The sequence below is a fragment of the Pygoscelis adeliae genome, unplaced genomic scaffold, assembly GCF_000699105.1.
Source record: "Pygoscelis adeliae isolate BGI_AS28 unplaced genomic scaffold, ASM69910v1 Scaffold14, whole genome shotgun sequence".
NCBI lineage: Eukaryota > Metazoa > Chordata > Aves > Sphenisciformes > Spheniscidae > Pygoscelis > Pygoscelis adeliae.
In genome coordinates, this window is record NW_008825109.1 from 8131720 (window position 1) to 8150630 (window position 18911).

The following is an 18911-nucleotide window of genomic DNA, read 5'->3' on the forward strand; positions in this document are numbered from 1 at the left end:
AGTTGGTCCTCTGTTAGGTAAAGAGTGTAAGAAACCTTCATGGGCTACTATCCGAAAAGAGGTGTTGATGTGAGGTGAACCTTTAGTATGAACCTGTATGGGTGCTTTTTGTGTGGGTGGTGGTATATGAATAGTAACAAAATAGTGCTTGAACCACTGACAGATGATGAAAGTTGCTTTCCCTCTGCATCATCAAAGTTTCCACGTTGTTCTGTTTTGTATATTTTTATTGCGTTTCAGGCAAATACACATTTAAACTGTAACAACTTTGGCTGTATTTCCATTCCAAAAGCCTGGACAAATACCAGCTATCAAAGGTGTATAGTTTCAGCTGTGTGACTTCAGGCTACACACTGCCTTTGATGGGAGGAGAATCACTGCAGATAGGTTAGAGCTGCAGGCCTGGGGCAGTTTCGGTGTTTCTACTGTTGTGCTGCCAACGTAGTAATTTTTATCGCTAGTCATGTTCTTTTGGTGTTTCCACTTTCAAAGTGGGGAAAAATATTTCTTGCTTCTGATTGTTAAGTCACTTTTCAGTCCTTATTGTTGAAAACGTCAGCCTCCCTAACTCTCAGTCTTTGAGAGGCTCCTAAAAATCAAGTTTTACTCACATTGATTCCTTCTGGTAGCAAAACTTTTCCTTACTCTAAGAAGTACTGGGGGCAGAAGATAAACTACATGTATTAGCAGGAGGGACATATTAAAGCATTCTTGTCCAATATGACCACACTATTAATCCTTTTGTGGTTAGATACGTAAATTGCGTGTGTTGGATGAGGCAATCCAAGTCAGCTTGAATGCAGACATGACATTCTTACGAAATTACTTATGAACACTGTGGTATTTTGATGCTAATAATTGTATATTGCTTTTGACTATTGTACAAAAACAATGAGACAGAACCATAAAACATAATTTCAAGCTTACTTGTTTTATTAGTGGTTGTAGAGGTCTGAACAAGTATCTTTGTATGCCTACAGTTACATGTCATCAACTGATCAGTGCTTCAGAAATACTGTTATAAATTTTCTTTAATTTTAACATGGTGAGTGCTTGAGAAAAACCTGTGGTGTTGCTAGAGGACTGTTGTATTTGCACTGCGGTGTATCTGTTCTTTGCCACATAACAAGGACACAAATATTCCAGATATAAATGCTGCGTGTGAACCAGGAGAGAAACATAGCAGCAGTCTCCAAGTGTTTTGAAGCCACTTGAAATGATCTTAAATCAGCCCCTTTAGGTAAACAACCATCTGGTTTTTTTGAGGACTTTGCTGAGATGCAAGCTTTAAAGTTCTCATCTGCGTCCTTGCCTCAAAAATATTTATAGTAATGGCAGGGGAGTGATCTTATACATGCACATATGTGCACGTATAGTTTTATCAAAGTCCAAGTACAGACACCTTTGCATGGACGGTCTTTTTTTTTCTTTTTTTTTTCTTTTTTTTTGTGTCAGTTGAGCTTATTTCATTCAAGAAACTAGTGGAAGCTTCTCCGGTAGAAGTATTAATGTACTGTTAAAAAAAGCATTGGTGGTAGGACAGACATGCAGGTACAGCTGTACTAACAACATTTATCTGGAAAACTTCATCACAAATGGACTGAGCAGCTTGCAGGATACACGTTAGTTCCCAAATGTTGCTCGGCAACTGACGACCTGCCGGTCTCTCTCTTCTTTAGCAGTGCTGTGTTGGGAGGTGTGATGGGTGAGGCATAGGACAGGGATCATATGATGGGAGAAGGGCTCTGATACAGAGCATGAACATGAACGTGGGGCTGTATAGAAAGCAATGTGGTAAATATAGCTGCATGCTGGATGATGCGTGGGGCTCACCAACTTCTGCCATGTGGGTCCAAGGGTAGGAGAGGCTATAACACAGCCAGAAATCTGAGGTGAGGCCCTGCCAGCAGGTTGGGTTCAGGCTCAGACTCCACATGGTGCTCAAATTGCATGTGGGCACGGATGCTGGAGCAGAGAGAGAAGCATAATTCAGGGCAAAGTGATGAAAGTAGCAATGAGAAACCTGGGTATTGGGGATACAGTTTGTCTTTGCCAAAAGTGTTGGAGTCCCCAGGAGCATACACAGGGAGGCTGGGATTTTAAAGCTGGGCACAAAATGAGTGCTGTGAATGCAGGACTGGGCCAAATGTGGGAGTGGGAAGTACAGAGTTAAGGTGGTGAAAAATTAGGAGGCCTGAAGGTTGAGATCCCAATTTGTAGGAAAGTAGGAGAATGAAAACTCATTTGGAGACATACAGTTGGGTGCTGAGAACTTTGGCCATGTGGATAATTAGGAACATGGATTTAAGGATGCAGAAGTTTGACTTTACAAGAACTTAGAAGTGAAGACCATAGATTAATTTATGGGCCTAAAAGAAGGAATTCAAGCAAGTGCTCCCCTTTGAGGCAGGAGTGCTAAATGAGATGTTTTGGTTTGGATTCAAGTTAGTCTTTTGTCTGACAATGTCTTTCTGAACATTGTTTTGACTTTCAAGTCATGAGCGCTTGGGCAATGCAGGTGTTTGTGGCAATTTTGCATCAGTTATCTCTGTCTCCCCATGCTCCACATTTATTCCATGAAAATGCAGATACTGGGAACACTCTGGTCTGTCTCTTTAAGGTCATGTATCTGAGAACTTTCTGTAGGACCACATAGCATGTGTGAGATCGAAATTCTTGTAAGTTTCTTATTTATGTTTTTAATTCTTAGGTTTCTGGTAGAAGTGTTGCAAAGCTGATTATGATGAGTAAAAGATGGTGAGGTTGAAGAACCTTATTCCTCTCTTTTCAGCCTGAAATTTTGATATTATAAATTTGGAACCATTAGAACAATCTGTAGCCAGTAATAGGAAAAATATCTCAAACAGCTTTCTCTGTTATTCCCTATTGCAATTTATTTACTTTCTCATGCCTCCATTGGCAATGGTCCCTGGTATATCTGATTTTGTTCATAACTCCTTTGAGCAGAGACTTACTGCCTTTATTTGCCTCAGAAGCACCCTGTGCACTGGTGACACTATTACTTTTGTACTTTTACCAGTACCAATACATTCTATAGTAGCTTGGGATTATGTTGCAAAAGAGTTAGTTAAATAGCTTGATTTTGTCTTGTTCTGAAGGTAAAGTTTTGGTTGACTTCATCCAGAAATTAACAACCAAAAGTTTCACCAACGCTTCAGATCAAAAGTCTCAAACCTTACTCTGAATATCTAGGGACTGTCCTTTAACTGTGGATTACTGAGTGGAAGCTTATGTTGGTGAAATATTTTTCTAAGCATCACCTGGAATTTGCAAGGAGGTCATGAAATACAGCAGCAGAGCTAGTGAAGAGAATGTGGCAGTTTTTCAGCGCTGATCTAATTTAGGAGTTTCAGCTGCTTTTAAGAACCTGCTAAAACTATTTGCGTGATGATTGTATGATAAGTGTCTTTTAAAGTCTGTATTTTCCTTTGTATAAGCTTTTGATGCTGTCTTAATGTATTTTTTCTTTAAAAGTGGGTTTTCTTTTAGATTATAGTAATTGTAAAAGACAAGAATGGGCAGTCCTGCCATTTTTGTTAATCTTTCGGAAAATAAACAGACATGGTTTGGCTGTGTGTCCATTTTAGTTCATTTTCACAGCAATCAGGTGCATTGGCTTCAGTCCCTAGTTTATGTACCCCTCTCCCTTCCCAGGTGACTAGCTTGGCAGTCCTTAAATGCTGGCAAGACTTTTTTAATTCCAAATATCTTATTATTAATAATTGTACTATAGTGTTATCCAAAGGGCCTTTCCAAAAGATCAAAGATAAGGTAGAGGGTTAAACATCTAGTTACAGTGCCCCATAAAAGGGGGATATCATAAAAGGAAGTTTAAAGGGCCAGGGAGAAAAATAGTGTTGATACTAAGTGTTTCTTATAGGGTGAGGTGAGTAAGAGTGCCATGGAAGAAGGAAGATAAAGGACAGCAAAGTAAGGAGGTGTGAAGTGTGTAGGACAACAAGTTTCTCAAACATGATGAAATGGAAAGAGATGGTGCTTGCAGAGGGATTTAGGAGAGAAGTCATATGCTCAAAATGACAGGACTGGAAAAAGATCACATCAGGGCGTGGATTGAAGTGACTTGATTAAAGTGAGAGTGAAGAGAAGGGTGTAACAAGTGCTGCTGAGAGAGAATGCATATATTAGTGGCAATCAGAAAAAAAATATACTGGATTTCAGAGATACAGAGGATGAAGTGGCAAATTTGGATACAGATAGTATGTGGCCAGGGAGGGAGTAGAGTCCAAAATAACTCTATAGACAGACTGGAGTGAGTAGGAGAGCATGGTGAATTGGTAGTATCAGAAAAAGTAAGATTGTTTTTTTGGCTATGTCACATTAATATGATTACAAACCAAGTCAGTGATGGAAGTTGCAATGTGGGTGTGACTCACAGATGTGAAGGCTGTTGATTAAAACCAAGGAGGCTGGGTCAGGGCCTAAAGGTGGAGACTGCAGAACCACCACAGGTTTTTGGAAAGGAGAAAAGGATCCCTGTGTAGTGAGAAGCACTAATAAAATACCAAAGGAGCATTAGGACAATACTGTGGCATCACAGGAGATAAAAATCTCCAGGAAGATGAAATTGTGGTATATAAACTGTGTCATAAGAAGCGTAGAGGATCCTGAGCTAGTCTAGATCTTGAAGTTTGACTGGCCATTGGGGTCACTGAGGATTTTGGTGGAATTTACGTTAAATTAAATTCTTAATTCTGTAGCTGTGAAAGATTCTGGTGAACTCTAACACACTTCCTCTTCTCTCTGACAAGTGCTCGAGAGGAAGGCTTACAAGAAGGGTTACCCAGGATGAAGAGGATGAAAAATCCCTGTGGGAAGATTGTTAAACACCTAGACTTAATGAAACTGGGTTGGAACTCTTTATTGTTTACTTCTTAGCATAAACACCGATCCTTGTGGAAGACACCTTTCTGACCTTGCACCCACCCTGCTGAATCATTCCACCAACTTATGATCTCCTTAACATAAGTGGGAGTAGGGTTATTCCCTAGGGGAAGACGGTCTAACTTGTTTCTCATATGTTTTTCATTTCTGAAGAGAAAAAGTAGAAGGCTTTTCTTTAAGAGGGTCTATATGACAAGGAGAAACTGAGCTCACATGTATAGAATAATATATCCCTCAACTGGAGGGATCTGTCATGTTCTTCTAGTAGCAGCAATTTTTGCCTTTCAGCAGCTGTAACCATAAAATTACAGCTGTAGTCAAAAGGCCAAGAGCAAAGCACTCATCTCATGATTCTGAGGGCACCTGGTCTTCAAATGTCAGTACCAAAGCTGAGGACTATTGTATTAAAAGAAGTAAATCATTTTTTAATTGGAAAATTAATTTGCAATGATTCTGAAGTGTTTCAAGAGCCTGTTAACTCTTTAATGTTAGGTTTACAGTTTTTAACTGCTGCTGTGGTTCAAATGCTTGTCTGGACCTTGTGGTTAATCTTTTGTCCACAAATCCATGTCAACCAGGAAAAAAAAAAAAATCACTCATCAAGCACGGCTTTACCAGCATAAACTCTTTGTTTGGATGAAGCACTCCCAACAGAAGAGTGCTTTTGTTGACTTTGCTGATGTTGTTCAGAGAAGTTGTGTTGCCGTGTCAGGGGAAAAAACTTTCACAGAACGTATGGTGCCTGTGTTAGTTACACTGATGCTGGTTCTGTAATCTGAACACTGTCTGCAGTTCGTGTTTAGTCCTGTCTTTATGCAGACCTTCCTGTCTGCCTCTCGATGAGTTACTTTACCATGCCTATGCCTGACCTTTAAGTTGAAGAAAATAATGCTTCCTTTATCCCTGCTGTTTTGTCTAATTAAATAGTTACTAGAGCTGCGTGTTCCATATGTGGTGGGTAGATCTTAATAATTACGTTATCATTTCCTTTTCAAGATAGAGTTCAAAAGCCACCTGCAACAGGGATTCAGCCGGGCTTGTTTTTGATAGGAGCAATGCCTACTAACAGATTGAGACATGAGGTTGAGTCTTATAAAAGGCTCTATTTAAGCCTGAGATAATGAAATTTCATGTCTGTGGCCAGCTGTAGAAGTTATGTTGGTCCTTGGGTTATTATTTTCTTTTAAAGTAATGGTAGATGATGTAGTTGATAAGCACAGGGAAGGCACTGTGGGTGGGATTCAGCTCACTTAAGATGGGATTTCTACAATGTAGACATTGGCATCCAAGCTTCTTAGTCATCTTTCAGTTGGTGAGGAGACTTAGGCCCTTTTAGGACACAACTCATCTTACCTATTCTAGATGCCTGCTTTAGGATGCTGATTTCTTTTTTGTCCCTAGTGATTATAAAGAGACTCTAGATGTCTAGCTCAGGTGTCAATGTCTACAACAGGTCAGGAGAGCTGTCCTGTGCACCCGTAACTCTAGCTGATCACTGTGATACAAAGGAGCATTCCGACGGGGCCCTGCGAGAGGGAAAGTTAACAGAAAAAGACCTGTCTTTGGCCAAGCAGATGAGTATACATACTTGTATTCTGCAGCTCAAAGGGTCTTGTGGAGAAAGAGGCACTGAGTCGGGAGAGCACCTCAAGGTAGGGTGAGAAGACAAATTAGAGGCAGTTCAGCATCTCTTTCACCTTCTTAACCAGAAGAAAATGTTTTATGTCTCTCTGAATAAAGAAGGCAAGTTCCTGAAACCAAGCTTTATCTGATGGAAGTGGTTAGAACAGGTCTTAGTTCGTTTATATCTTTCTGGTAGGTGGAAAACAACCTCATATAATAAATATTGTTGTTCTTAAGTAAATCTATAAGGTAATGAACTGTAACTCATTTTTTTACAAGCCTTTGGGTGCTTGCCCTAACCTGATGGGGGTGTTGGCTTTCTTGTAAGTGCTACCATGTGGGCGGAACAGCAGTGCTCAGCCTTTAACAGGAGAAATACTTCATTTTGCATGCTCTGTATCCTGCTAGCTCTGATGTGAGGCTGGCAATGAACTCAAGAACCTGGCCAGGTTGAGGCTGGGTAGGTTGAATGTTCAGTGAGTTTTGTGGGAGGGAGTGGGAGCTGCATTGCCTGCGCGTTTGGTCCCAGCCTTGTTTGCAGGTGGCCTCAGGGGTAGTACCCCCTGCTGCACCCCCATTCTTCCAATTCTCTGCCCCAAAATCCAGAACTAAGAGAATATGAAGGGAGGTGTAAGATTTAGCCAAAACTCCTGTATTTAAAAGGGCTGGTATAGTACTTGGATTTGATATAAACTCTTTTGGTCATGTGCCATTAAGAGTGTCACGTTTGCTCTGTGTTGTCCAATTCTCAGTTTCTGAGAAAAAAGTATATTGGTTAACATAAACAGCTCAATTTAGTTTTAGTACATGAATTATTGTAAGTAATAAGTATCAGGCAAACTAGTGTGTACAAATAGTACATATTGTATGAAAGTGTATTAATTTATAAATTTAAAAATAAGATACTGTGAAACTATCAAAGTGTATTTGGATTATGAAGTACAGCAATCTTAGAGATGTGAATGAGTGTTTATACTGAACTGTAGGAAGGCTTGCATAATAGATGGACATTTCTGGCAAACAGTTGTGTTTCTGTTTGCAAGCTAACTGCTATTTCTAGCCTTATTTTTTATTACTTCTTTAGTTTTTTAATTATATACAAGAAGTGGGTGCAATTTTGCATTAAAACCGAACATTCACAAATCTTCCTTCCTGTTCTACTTTTGCTACTTAGGAAGGAGTAGTGTCTCCTACTGATCTAGACCTTGTGATGTCTGATGGATTGGGAATGCGATACGCATTTATTGGACCTCTGGAAACCATGCATCTTAATGCAGAAGGTAGGTAGTTTAAAATTATATGAATATGAAGGGAAGGCTTACATTGCACAAGACTCTGGAAATGTTACATAACAAGCCAGGTTAGAATTGTTGCAACTATGACTTATCTCTCTCTTTACTGTCATGATAAGAAAAGGAAAATTGATCTAAAACTTGAGGTCAGATGGAAGGAAATGGATATTGACTATCCTATTGTAAGCACTCAGATGAAAGATGATAAATCATTGAAACACTAGCTGTGCCCTTCATTTTTTCCAAGATTTGTCCCAATGCTTTGCAAACATTGTCGTACCCATAGTTCAGGACTGTCTTGAGTGTCAGGAGAAGAAAATATTGAAAAAGTTCATCTGCTAATCCAGTGTCAATAGAAACTCACTTTCCATAGATGAGTGCCTCCCCCCCCTCCGTCCCTGAATTCATAGCAAAGGCTCAGTGTGAATATCGCTGGAGCTGGCTTGCTTTAAGCTGGCTTAGATCCTGAGTGAAGTAAAATTGCCTCTGTCCACAAAATATTGTGCGTACAAAGTTGACTTGACAAAGCAGTCAAGTAGAAGTTCGACACCTGTCTTGCATAGTCAAGACAGATTTTTAGATGTTTTTGGAATAGTATACATGAATCGTAGCTAAATAAAAAGTTAATTGCGTAAAATGAAATAAAAATTACAGATCAGGGTTACAAAGGTTTGAGCAATTAATTTAACAAAACATGAAAACTTCAAGAAGTGAAAATCAACTAAGTACATTTTTAGCTCTTTATGTTATGGGCTGTGTCTTTATTCCGGTGTTGTACGAGTTTTTCAGTTTCTGGTCCCTGACATGGTAGGCCTCTGCTCCATTACTGGATCTTTTAGGCACTGCTGCAATGCCTAATAATACAACAATAAAATAAAAATAAGAAACCAAGATCATAAAATATCAGTGCACAATTAGAAGTGTTATTTTATGTCTACTTATTGGTTAGTTACTTGGCAGAAACTTACGTCTCTTAAGGCTGACTAAGCCTTGACATGAATGTGGAATTGTGGATCCTCCACCAGAGTTTTTCAGCTTGTCAGTTTGGTTGTATATAAGTAAATTAAATGTCACAAAGTGTTTGCTTTTGTGCGTTGTTAGGTAAACAACATCTATCCTCTAAATAGAGGCACCTTCAAGTTTCCCTCATCTGATCTATTAATATCTGACAGTTTCCAGTCCTCTCCAGTGATTTTAGACTTACTCAATATAAACCATATACATTCTTTACATAGAACAGAACAGATGCACGTAGTATTAGCCTTAAGCACAGCAATCTACCTGGAGTTTTGCAGGCCAGGGTTGTCCAGTCCTGCCCCCACCACTCCACTAAGCTGCCATGCCATCCTCTGCAGGAAGGTAATTAGTGCACTTGTGGACTGGGCTACTTACACAAAAGCACCTTGTTCAGTAACTTGGATCATGAGAAGCATTGCTTCACTCCCAGTCTTGCAAATGCATTGTCTCTGAATCTAGAGCTGCTCCTGTTTATGTGCTGGCAGGCTGACTCAGGCTGTTGCTCTCATCAGAGACAGTTTAAATCAAAATTGCTGATGTCAGGACACATATTGGCTTATGGTTATAGTTCCGTACCAGTGCCAACTTCTCTTTGATTGCCCAGTATTGCTTCACATAATATGGAATAGTATGGACCTCCTCTTGATTGCCCAGGACAGCCTGCTCTGATGCATTGTACTAATAGTGTCTGTTTTTCATCACTGGAGGAAGATGGAGGTAGAGATAAGAAACCCCCTCTATCCTGTTTGTTAGCCTGTCTAGCAGCTTCACCAACTTCACAGCAGCTGCCTTTCTTTACAACCATAAGATATTAATTACCCACAATCTTAAACTCTCTGCTAATCAGTGAGGAAGGATGTTGAGGATGCAGGAAGCACGTGAGAGAAAAATAGTGTTATTTGTGGGAGATCCTGGAAGATGAAGTCGTCACGTTTTTTGTTTTTTGTTTTTTTTCCTTGTAAGGGTGATGTGACATTTTTGTTTGGTTTTGAATAAAGAATATTATTCCAAAGATTTTTTTCTGAGATCAGTGTTATTTCTTTCCCTGTGGGATGCATACATCCAGATCCTCCCATGAACTTCCTATGTGCTAATGCCAGGTTTCCCCTGTGTTTGTTCTTATGTCTTTTCCTCCATATTCATAAATGGTCCTATCAAAAGCTATTATCCAGGCCACTTCAGATTACCTGTTAATCCATGCATGAATATTAGGAATTTTGAATATATGGCAATGAGCCAACAGCCTTGAACATGGAATAAAATGACTGTGTCAAGTCACTAAAAGGAGCAGAAGCAGCAACAGCAATTTGAGAACTGCATTGCAACAGACAGGAAGGAAACTCCTTTGTGGGGAAAAAACGCACATCCAAATCGCATAATGTTATAATATTGATTGTTGGTTTCAGTAAATAAAATTAATGTTGATTTTAGTTTCAGTAACCTCTGTCTTTTGAGTCTGTCATCTTATGATTTCATATGGCAGCATCGCAACAAATGCTGCTAAGTCTTTTACAAAGAAATCAATAGACTTCACTAAAGTCATTTTACCTGTTTACTTATTGTGGGATTATGTTAGCAGACACAGTGTCCCTCCTGTATATGTACCTGGCTATCTGTGAATATACGGAAGATGATCCAACCTCAGTAAGATTGTATCTCGTGAATCTCTTGCCTCTTGAACTGACAGCTCCTTTTAAGCTCTTGCAAAAAAAAAAAAAAATCATCTGTAAAACCAGAGGCTAGACTATCGTAGACTGTGTTTTACATGTTTGCAGCAAAAGTTCTTCATATATATTTCACAAGTGGCTGTCTTAGATCAGTTACTTTATTAGTGGGTTATTTAGTGAGCTATAATTGGAATTTAATCTTGATCTAAACTACTAATATTAGCAGAAGAGCTGGATAGGTGGAGGTTGAAGGATCTTTGTTGCTACTTTCTCTCCTGCATTTATAAAACCACCATTCCAGGATCATATTCTACCTATCGCTCACTCTGGCATTTGTACAGGTGTCTACAGGAGTTGTGTGGAAGTTGGGGCTGATGTATGGTTTCTGTAATATAAGTGCAAATATCTGGTAAGCTAGGAATGAGTCCTCATGGTCAAAATTGCGTTTCTCTTACTGGAAGTGGGAGTGCTTGCTTGTCTTAGAAGCACCTGCCAGATGAATTGGTTTTGGATGATATACAGCACAATCATTCTGCTCCTGAAAAGCACAAAACATGAAAAGGAAAGGGGGGGGGGGGGGAATCATAAGCCATAGTTCAAAGGAAGGAAATTTTTTTTTGTCTGGCTAGGCAAAACATAGCCAAGCATGTTTTTTAACAATTACTGTAGACAGGCATGCTGGCTGGTTCAAAAGCAGAGATTATTTTCATTGCTGTGGCTGCTGCTTTAATGCTGCCATATAGGGAGCAAACCAAGCTTTAACACAGTTCAGGAGCTTTTGTACCACAAGCTAGTAAGTAGAAGGTGTGAGAATCTCTAAGTTAAGGTAGTAAAATCTAAGAAAATGAAGATTGGCTCCATTTCTGTCCAACCCACTTGTTATGTTTTAGGATAATAAAATATCTCAACTTAATTCAGGAATACTTGTAAGACGGTACTACTGAGGTGAAATATCACAGTGGTACATAATCATACAAAAACCTCTTCTTTCATGAACCCACCAGTTATTTCGTACCTGTTTACACACATTCAATTCACTTTCCAGTAGGCTGAAGAAAGCAGTTTATACTCCTCCTAGAACTGCTGTTTGCCTCTATGCAGCTGCGGGGTTTTTCTGTATGAAGAAGTTTGTGTGCAGTAAGTAAAGGTGTAAATACCGGCTGCATATTTCAGCATACCGGCTGCTGTGCACCGGTTTCCTTCTATGGACTCTTAGGTGTAAAGTGGTTCCCTCCACCTTCTGAAGGGAGCACATGACTTTGTACAGGAATGCTTTATTGCTCAAGTCATTATAGATGTGTTCTAAAGAACACATCTTGGTGCATCCTTCTCCCTTGCGCTAACGAAAGAATGTGTATGGTCACCAAGTGGCTCAGACTGAGGAATTCATCCCAGATTTGAAACTGATCTAACAAAAGAAGTGGTTCGTGTTAATTTAGTTTAATTCCTTGATCCAGCTCACAGCAGTCCTGCACAAATATTTGTGCATTGCCTTTGAGATGGTAACACAGGGACAGTGAGAATAAAACTTTTTTTGGTGCTACCACTGTCTTAGGGTAGTTGAAAGTATTCATGCAGCTACAGTCTTAAGTGAATTTGTATGGGAATTAATGTAGAGTAGCAAGCGTCCTGTGAATTCATACCCTAACTAAGAGCATGCATCTGTGTTCAGACGCACCCTTGATGAAGATAGGATTGCATTTAGAAAGTTTTCCTTGGAGCTGTAGTGTCTAGAAATGTAATCCCTCTATCAGCAAAACAAAGAAGTTGGGACTTTTTTTCTCTGAACATAATCTAACCATGACAGATTCCTCTACGATATTCCTGAAATATGCCCTTTCTTTTCTGTTCTCATCCATACTCATCTTCAGTCTTACCAAGTGCAGCCTCTTCTTAGATTTTACCTGCTAAAATCAACTCCACCCCAATCTTTTCAAATTGTTGATGCTATTACATCAGTGGCTTGACCATCTCACCTACTCTTTTTGAGTCATTACAGTAACTTATTATGCTGCTCATCAGGTTCAAAGTCATCAAGTTAATACTTAGTATCGTGAGGCACCCTCTGGTTTTGGCGTGTTCCCTATCCTTGCCGGTAACACTTGCTCCTGTCTCTTGTTTTCTCTCACAAATATCTCAGTGCCTTCCTTGTTTTGCCCCATGTGTAGTGTCCTTGCCAGACTGGTTTACCAAGTTTGCTTGCTTGCATCCTTTGGCTCTCATGCCTGTCTTTCTTATGAAGAGGAAGGGGTAAGACTTAACATACAAGAAGCTAAGACACTTGAAGATGCTTACATACTATAATGCATGAACATACTACATTTTATATTGTCATGTTTTCCCTTATTTTTTCCTACTACTCCCATCACCTTTATGTTCATGAACCTCACTTATGAAGAGGTCTTCTCAGGGCAGTGAAGCATTTTATGCATGCTTCTAAGCTAAATATCTGTCCTGAGTTCCTTTTCCTTCATCAACACCCTGTTCATCTTGATGATGCAACTGGAGGCATTTCACTGATACCCATGTTTGCACCACACCAGTGCAAGTCTTTTAAGTAAGGACCTGCAAACCTGAAGTGTAGTTATGTGAACAAATTCTTGTGGGACATAGCTAGTTCATTAGCTATTTTAGGAACTGCCTGGACTCTCATTGAAGCTAAATAAGCAGCAGCTTATTCTTCCTTTGGTGGTGGTCTAAAGAGCCTTGCATTTCCTAGATACATACGGGCAGCTGAAGAGCCTTGAATCAATGCCCTCGTCTAGCTTGTGATAACATGTTCCTGTAACTATACTGTACAAGTCAGAAATGCTGGGTGGGTTTGGAACTTTCAAGGAAGATAGAGTATTCCCCTTTTCATCTTTATAATCCTGTATCCACTACTCCCTTAGAACATTTGTTACTCATTCCTCTTCTTCCGCCCTCCTCCATAGTCGTAAACACGTGGTGGAAGGAAGATTCAGGGAACTCCTACCTTCCCTGTAGGTATTTCTGTTCTGTGTTCATGGTTCTTGGTTACCTGCTGCAACATCTGCCTTCTCCCACAGCCCCTTCCCTCCAACATTGATGAGGTGAGTGTGCAAGGAAAATGGAGGTTTAGACAGGGAGTCAACAAACCACGTAGACAAGTGGAAACCATTGTCATTCCTGTGCTGCGAGTTGATTCCCCTGTTTCTCTGTCCCAGATGCATCTTGTGCCATTCTTTTTCTCCAGTTGGAGATAGTGGGGCACAGTGTGGGCACAGCAGCTGGATGCCAGGAGAGATGCTGATTGTTTTTAACAGCCCCATTTGCCATCTTCTTCCTGTTTCTCCAGCTCCCGGGTGCTGCCCTGTCTGTTTCACACTGTTTACAGATGCTAATTCTTCCAGCTTAAGCTGCTCCCTGTGCAGTATCAACAAGGATTAAAGTTAAAGGGATTCTGTCATATTTGTTTTCCATCTTCTTGTCCCTATGCTCCAGTGAAGTGCTGCTCTTATCCACCTTTGCAATAGCCCTGACCTTTGAACCAAAGGACTCCTAAGTCTAAAGGCCTGGAGTCAAATATTTGCCAGTTTTGAGTTTGCAGTTGAAAAGCAAAGTGATTTTTCCAGCAATATTGCCCATTGCTCAAGCACCTTCTTGAAGCTGGCAGCATAGATCTTGATTACTTAAACCAAGTTAAAGATTGCACTAGTCTCCACTGACGTTTCACGCTGGGAGTGCTATCTTGAGTTAGCTGTTCTGAAATTATTATTTTTTTAATCTTTGAGTGAGACCATGTGTATATTCTAACTTTTGGTGTATTTCCTTCACTTGAGACTCAAAAGATTTTGCAATGTCCACCCCCCACTTAGCAACATGCAGGCATGTATACTGCATGCCATTTCAGCCACAATGTTTAGATCAACTGTACTAGTGCTGCTGCTCTTCTCTAGACCCGTAACTTTTTTTTTTACCTTTTCCTATTTTGCTGACTTTGCATAGGGCTTCTTTTCATTCATACATTGCATGCAGTGAGTGAATTGTATTACCCAGCTTGCATTTGGCATGTCTCTGTTGCATTGGTGAGCTACACCCACCCAGAAATTGTTCTGATTCATTCAAGCTGTAGGTGAGCTGCCAGTCGGAGCTCAATTTCCAGGACCAGCTGGCTGAGTGAGCTTTGAAGGCCATCTCCAGCTTAGGAGTTCACATTCACCAGGTAAATGGATCAGCCTCATCCAAGCATTCAGCTTTCCCAAGATACGAATGTTATCTCTTTAGATTGAGGCTCGTGAAAAAGATTTCTGGCACACAGTCTTCTCTTCTATCTTCTCCTGACTGTACCAGAATCAAAACTACTCAGATCTATGGTATTATTACACAAGCTTACCAGGTGGTTGAGAGGTTCCCCTTGATGTTTGGAAAAGTACCAAACCCAAACTGTTCAGCACTGGTCTAGGTATAATAGACCTGCGTCAGCTGGATAAGCACCAGAATAACTGGTAATTGACACTGCTCTGTTTGCCATTCCCTCTATTGCCAGTTGCTCATGTGGATTTGCTTGAATTGCCATATTTGACTGAATTTCCGTATTTGACTGAATTGCCATTTTTGATGTTGTGATTGTCCAGCTGGCAACAGCTCCTGCCATCAGCTGTGAGTTAGCAAGGTGTACCCAAGTCCCCGTAGTTCTGCACTCTTCAGCCTCAATCATTTCTACTTCTACATCTGGGAACTTTCTGTGATGTTGCATGATGTGGGGGCAAACTTTTTGCTCAGACTCCTCACTGTTAGAAGAAAAAGCTCACGTGAGCAAGATGAAATGTAAATATCGTTGTCTTGTGGTTGGTGCATGAGTCTTATCCAGAATTGTCTTGGGTTGCCAAGGTTCCTCATGTGGCTAGTGTATCCCCTGTAAGTTGATCTGGGTTGGCTTCAGCTGCTAGTCTGTGAGCCCAGCTGTTAAGATTTAACAGGCAAGCACTTATGCCAATGGCAGGGTATGGTCAGTAAACCCTGATAACCAGTGGTCCTTTCCAGAGTGTTTATGGAGGAGGATGGTCTCTGCTTATTCCCTCAGTGAAGAGATAGAATCATATCACAGCCTGTTCCACATCCCACAGTAATGCTTCTCTTCCTGAATCTCACTTCCTGCCAGTGATGTTTTGGAGCCTGCTAGGCAATTTGAAGGTTTCTGGCTGTGTGTCAATCAAGAAAACTGAGCAAAATACTAAATTTCCATATAATTAGAGCACCAATATACCTGTATGACCAGCTGACCTTGCTTTTTGTGTTGGAGAAGGCCAGAACACGCCAGAGTGTGTTCTAGGAACACATATGCTCCATGCGTAGATAACACAAGGAAACAGGCTGACTAAATGCTAATTGGCACACTCTTGGCACCAAATACAGGTTCAAGCAACTTAACAAGGCTGCTGTTTTTCTCAGAGCCTCCTTCCTTCTGATACTGGAGAATGTTTCTAGTCCATTTTTTAAGAGAGTTGAATACTCTCAAATCTCTCCACTTTGCTGTCGTGCAATGGACATGTTCTCCCATTCTGTCCTTTCAGTTGTTTATCTGATGGTCATCATGACTTCAGAGTGCTAATTTCTTAAAGGAAATTTAATACTTCCTTGAGCATCTGTCCTTTGAAAGTTCTTCTGTCTTTGGTCCAGAAACAAGAGTGTTCTCCATACTCTTACTGACCTTGGAGGCCTTTTGGAAAACCTGTACTTCAGCAATTTCAGGCATGTTGAGCAGTATAAGTGGTGTAGTTTATGATTCATTGTTGCCAGTAGTCAGAGGTTTCCGTTCCTTCATCCAGCTTTCAACCTCAACCATTTAGGGTTAGACAGGTGTGACTTCTATGGTATTGATATCACACAACATTGCATTCCAGGGAACTGTCTACAAGCTGTTCAGGAAAGAGACTGCTTAATGACTTTTGACCTGAGTTGCATTCTTTTGTGTGGTAGTCAGGCCACCCCACTTACATTTCCTGCATTTTGTGGTTGGATAAGACCATGAGCAGTTCAGGTTCATGCTTCTCAGTCTGTACGATCTCCTGAGTCTTCATGAAAGAGTTGGTGAGCGTAGCTGCTTGCCTTTGTCTTCTGCAGCTTTCTCCTCTTTGCTTTGATAATTAGCTAATAAAAAGAGAGTTAAGGATGCAAATAGTCAAGTCTCTATGGTTCTCAGAAAAGGGAGATTGTCACAAGCTTTTAGTGGATATCCAGAACTTCCCTTCTCAGGTCTAGGGTGTTCATCAGGCTAATCACATTCTTTCTTATGTCAGCTTGCTTACTGCCAGAAAGCATTGCTCATCTACTGCTGTGATGCAGCTCACGACTTCTTGATTGATGTACAGTGGAAAAGGCTGCCTTATCCTTTCTTGATTATGTGGTGGTTAATAGCACTTAAAAGTCTACTAGAGGTATATGTCTGGCTAAATGACCAATTTCTCTTTCTGGTGCATTTATCGTTCTAGTTCCTCTCTAGTGCCTCAGCAGTAATTTTTCTGAGATTCCCACTGGAGCTGATGGAAGCTGGACCTTTCCCTAATTCAGCCAAGGTTTACTTGACTGCCATTTTACCCATTATTACCAGTTAGCTGGTTCTCAGGTTCTCTGACCACATGTTTTTTAAGATTTTTCACAGCAGGGTCAGCTCTGAGGTCAGACCAAGCTGCTCAGGGTTTCATCCAGTCTTGAAAACCCCCAGAGATGGAGATTGCACAACCTCTGTGGGCAGCCTGTGCCCACAGTGCTTGAGTATCCAGTCTGAACCTCTCATTTCAAATTGTGCCTATTGTCTCTTGTCCTCCTGCCATGCAACAACTGTAAAGAGCCCAGTTCTGTCTGCTTAATGACCTCCCCGTAGGCACTGGGGAGCTGCTGTTAGGTCCCCCCAAAGCCATCTCTGCTGCAGGCTGAGCAAGCCCAGCTCCCCCAGCCTCTCCTCACAGGGCAAGTGCTCCAGCCCCCACCATTTTGGTGGTCTCTGCTGAAGTTGCTCCAGTTTGTCAATGTTTTTCGTGTATTGGGGGATCCCAAACTGAATGCAGCATTGTGGATGCAGTCTAATGAGTGTCGAGTTGTCATGGTTTAACCTCAGTTGGCAACTAAGCACCACGCAGCCGCTCGCTCACTCCCCCGACACCCTGGTGGGATGGGGGAGAGAATTGGAAGAGCACAAGTGAGAAAAACTCGTGGGTTGAGATAAAAACAGTTTAATAATTGAAATAAAATGATAATAATAATAATATGATGATAATAATAATACACAAAGCAAGTGATGCACAGTGCAATTGCTCACCACCCGCCGACCGATGCCCAGCCAGTCCCCAAGCAGCGGCCCCCCCCCGGCCAGCTTCCCCCAGTTTATGTACTGAGCATGACGTCACATGGTATGGAATGTCCCTTTGGCCAGTTTGGCTGTGCCCCCTCTCAGCTTCTTGTGCACCTCCAGCCTTCTCAGTCGGTAGAGCATGGGAAACTGAAAAGTCCTTGACTAGTGTAAGCACTACCTAGCAACAACTAAAACATCCGTGAGTTATCAATTTTGTTCCTATCCTAAATCCAAAACACAGCACTGTACCAGCTACTAAGAAGGAAATTAACTCTATCCCTGCCGAAACCAGGACACGAGTAAAGGGGGGTAATCACTTCCTTCAATCTGCTGGCTGTGCTGTTAACACAGCCCAGGATGCTGTTGGCCCTCTTTGCTGCCAGGACACACTGTTGGCTCACATTCAGCTTGCTGCCTACCAGAAGCAGGAGTTCTTGGGGTTCACAAGCCTGTGTTGTTGCAAGGAGCTCTTCCTTCCGAGGTGCAGGACCTTGCATTTGTCCTCGTTAAATTTTTTAAGGTTTTGTATTGGCTCATTCCTCCAGCCTGTCTAAGGGCAGTCCTGCCCTCCAATGTATCAGCTGGTCCATTCCCCCACCCCCCCATCCCCGCCCAATTTGGTATCATTCACAAACTTTACGAGCAAGTGTTGTGAAGCAGTACAGGTCTCAGGATAGATTCCTGCAATACTCCACTTCTACTGGCCTCCAGGTAGAGTACAACTCATTAACCACTACCTCTGAGCCTGAGTATCCAACCCATTTTTTGTCCCATGTAGTTGTCCAAGCATGCAGACCTTAATGTCCTAACTTTAATAGAAGAATATCACGGGAGACAGTGTCAAATGCCCTTCTAAAGTTGAGGTAAATGATATCCACTACTTTCCTATTTTCCACAAATCCAATGATGTTATCACAGAAGGCAACAAGGTCAATCAGACATGATTTACACCATGGTGTACCCATTGGTGACTACATGCTGACAGTCACAATCACTTTCTTCTTATTCCTGTGCCCAGGAATTTGTTTCAAGAGGACTTGCTCCTTGATTTTTTCAGGGACAGAAGTGAGATTGATT

General features: G+C 41.1%; 1 protein-coding gene across 1 annotated transcript in view; it reads left to right on the plus strand.

The window, feature by feature from the left end:
- Positions 1-18911, plus strand: part of CRYL1 (crystallin, lambda 1) — a 63190-nt gene that overhangs the window by 38036 nt on the left and 6243 nt on the right. The window contains exon 7 of the mRNA XM_009327885.1: positions 7721-7826. Within this exon, the coding sequence (XP_009326160.1) occupies positions 7721-7826 (106 nt within the window). The remainder of the gene's footprint in view (positions 1-7720; positions 7827-18911) is intronic.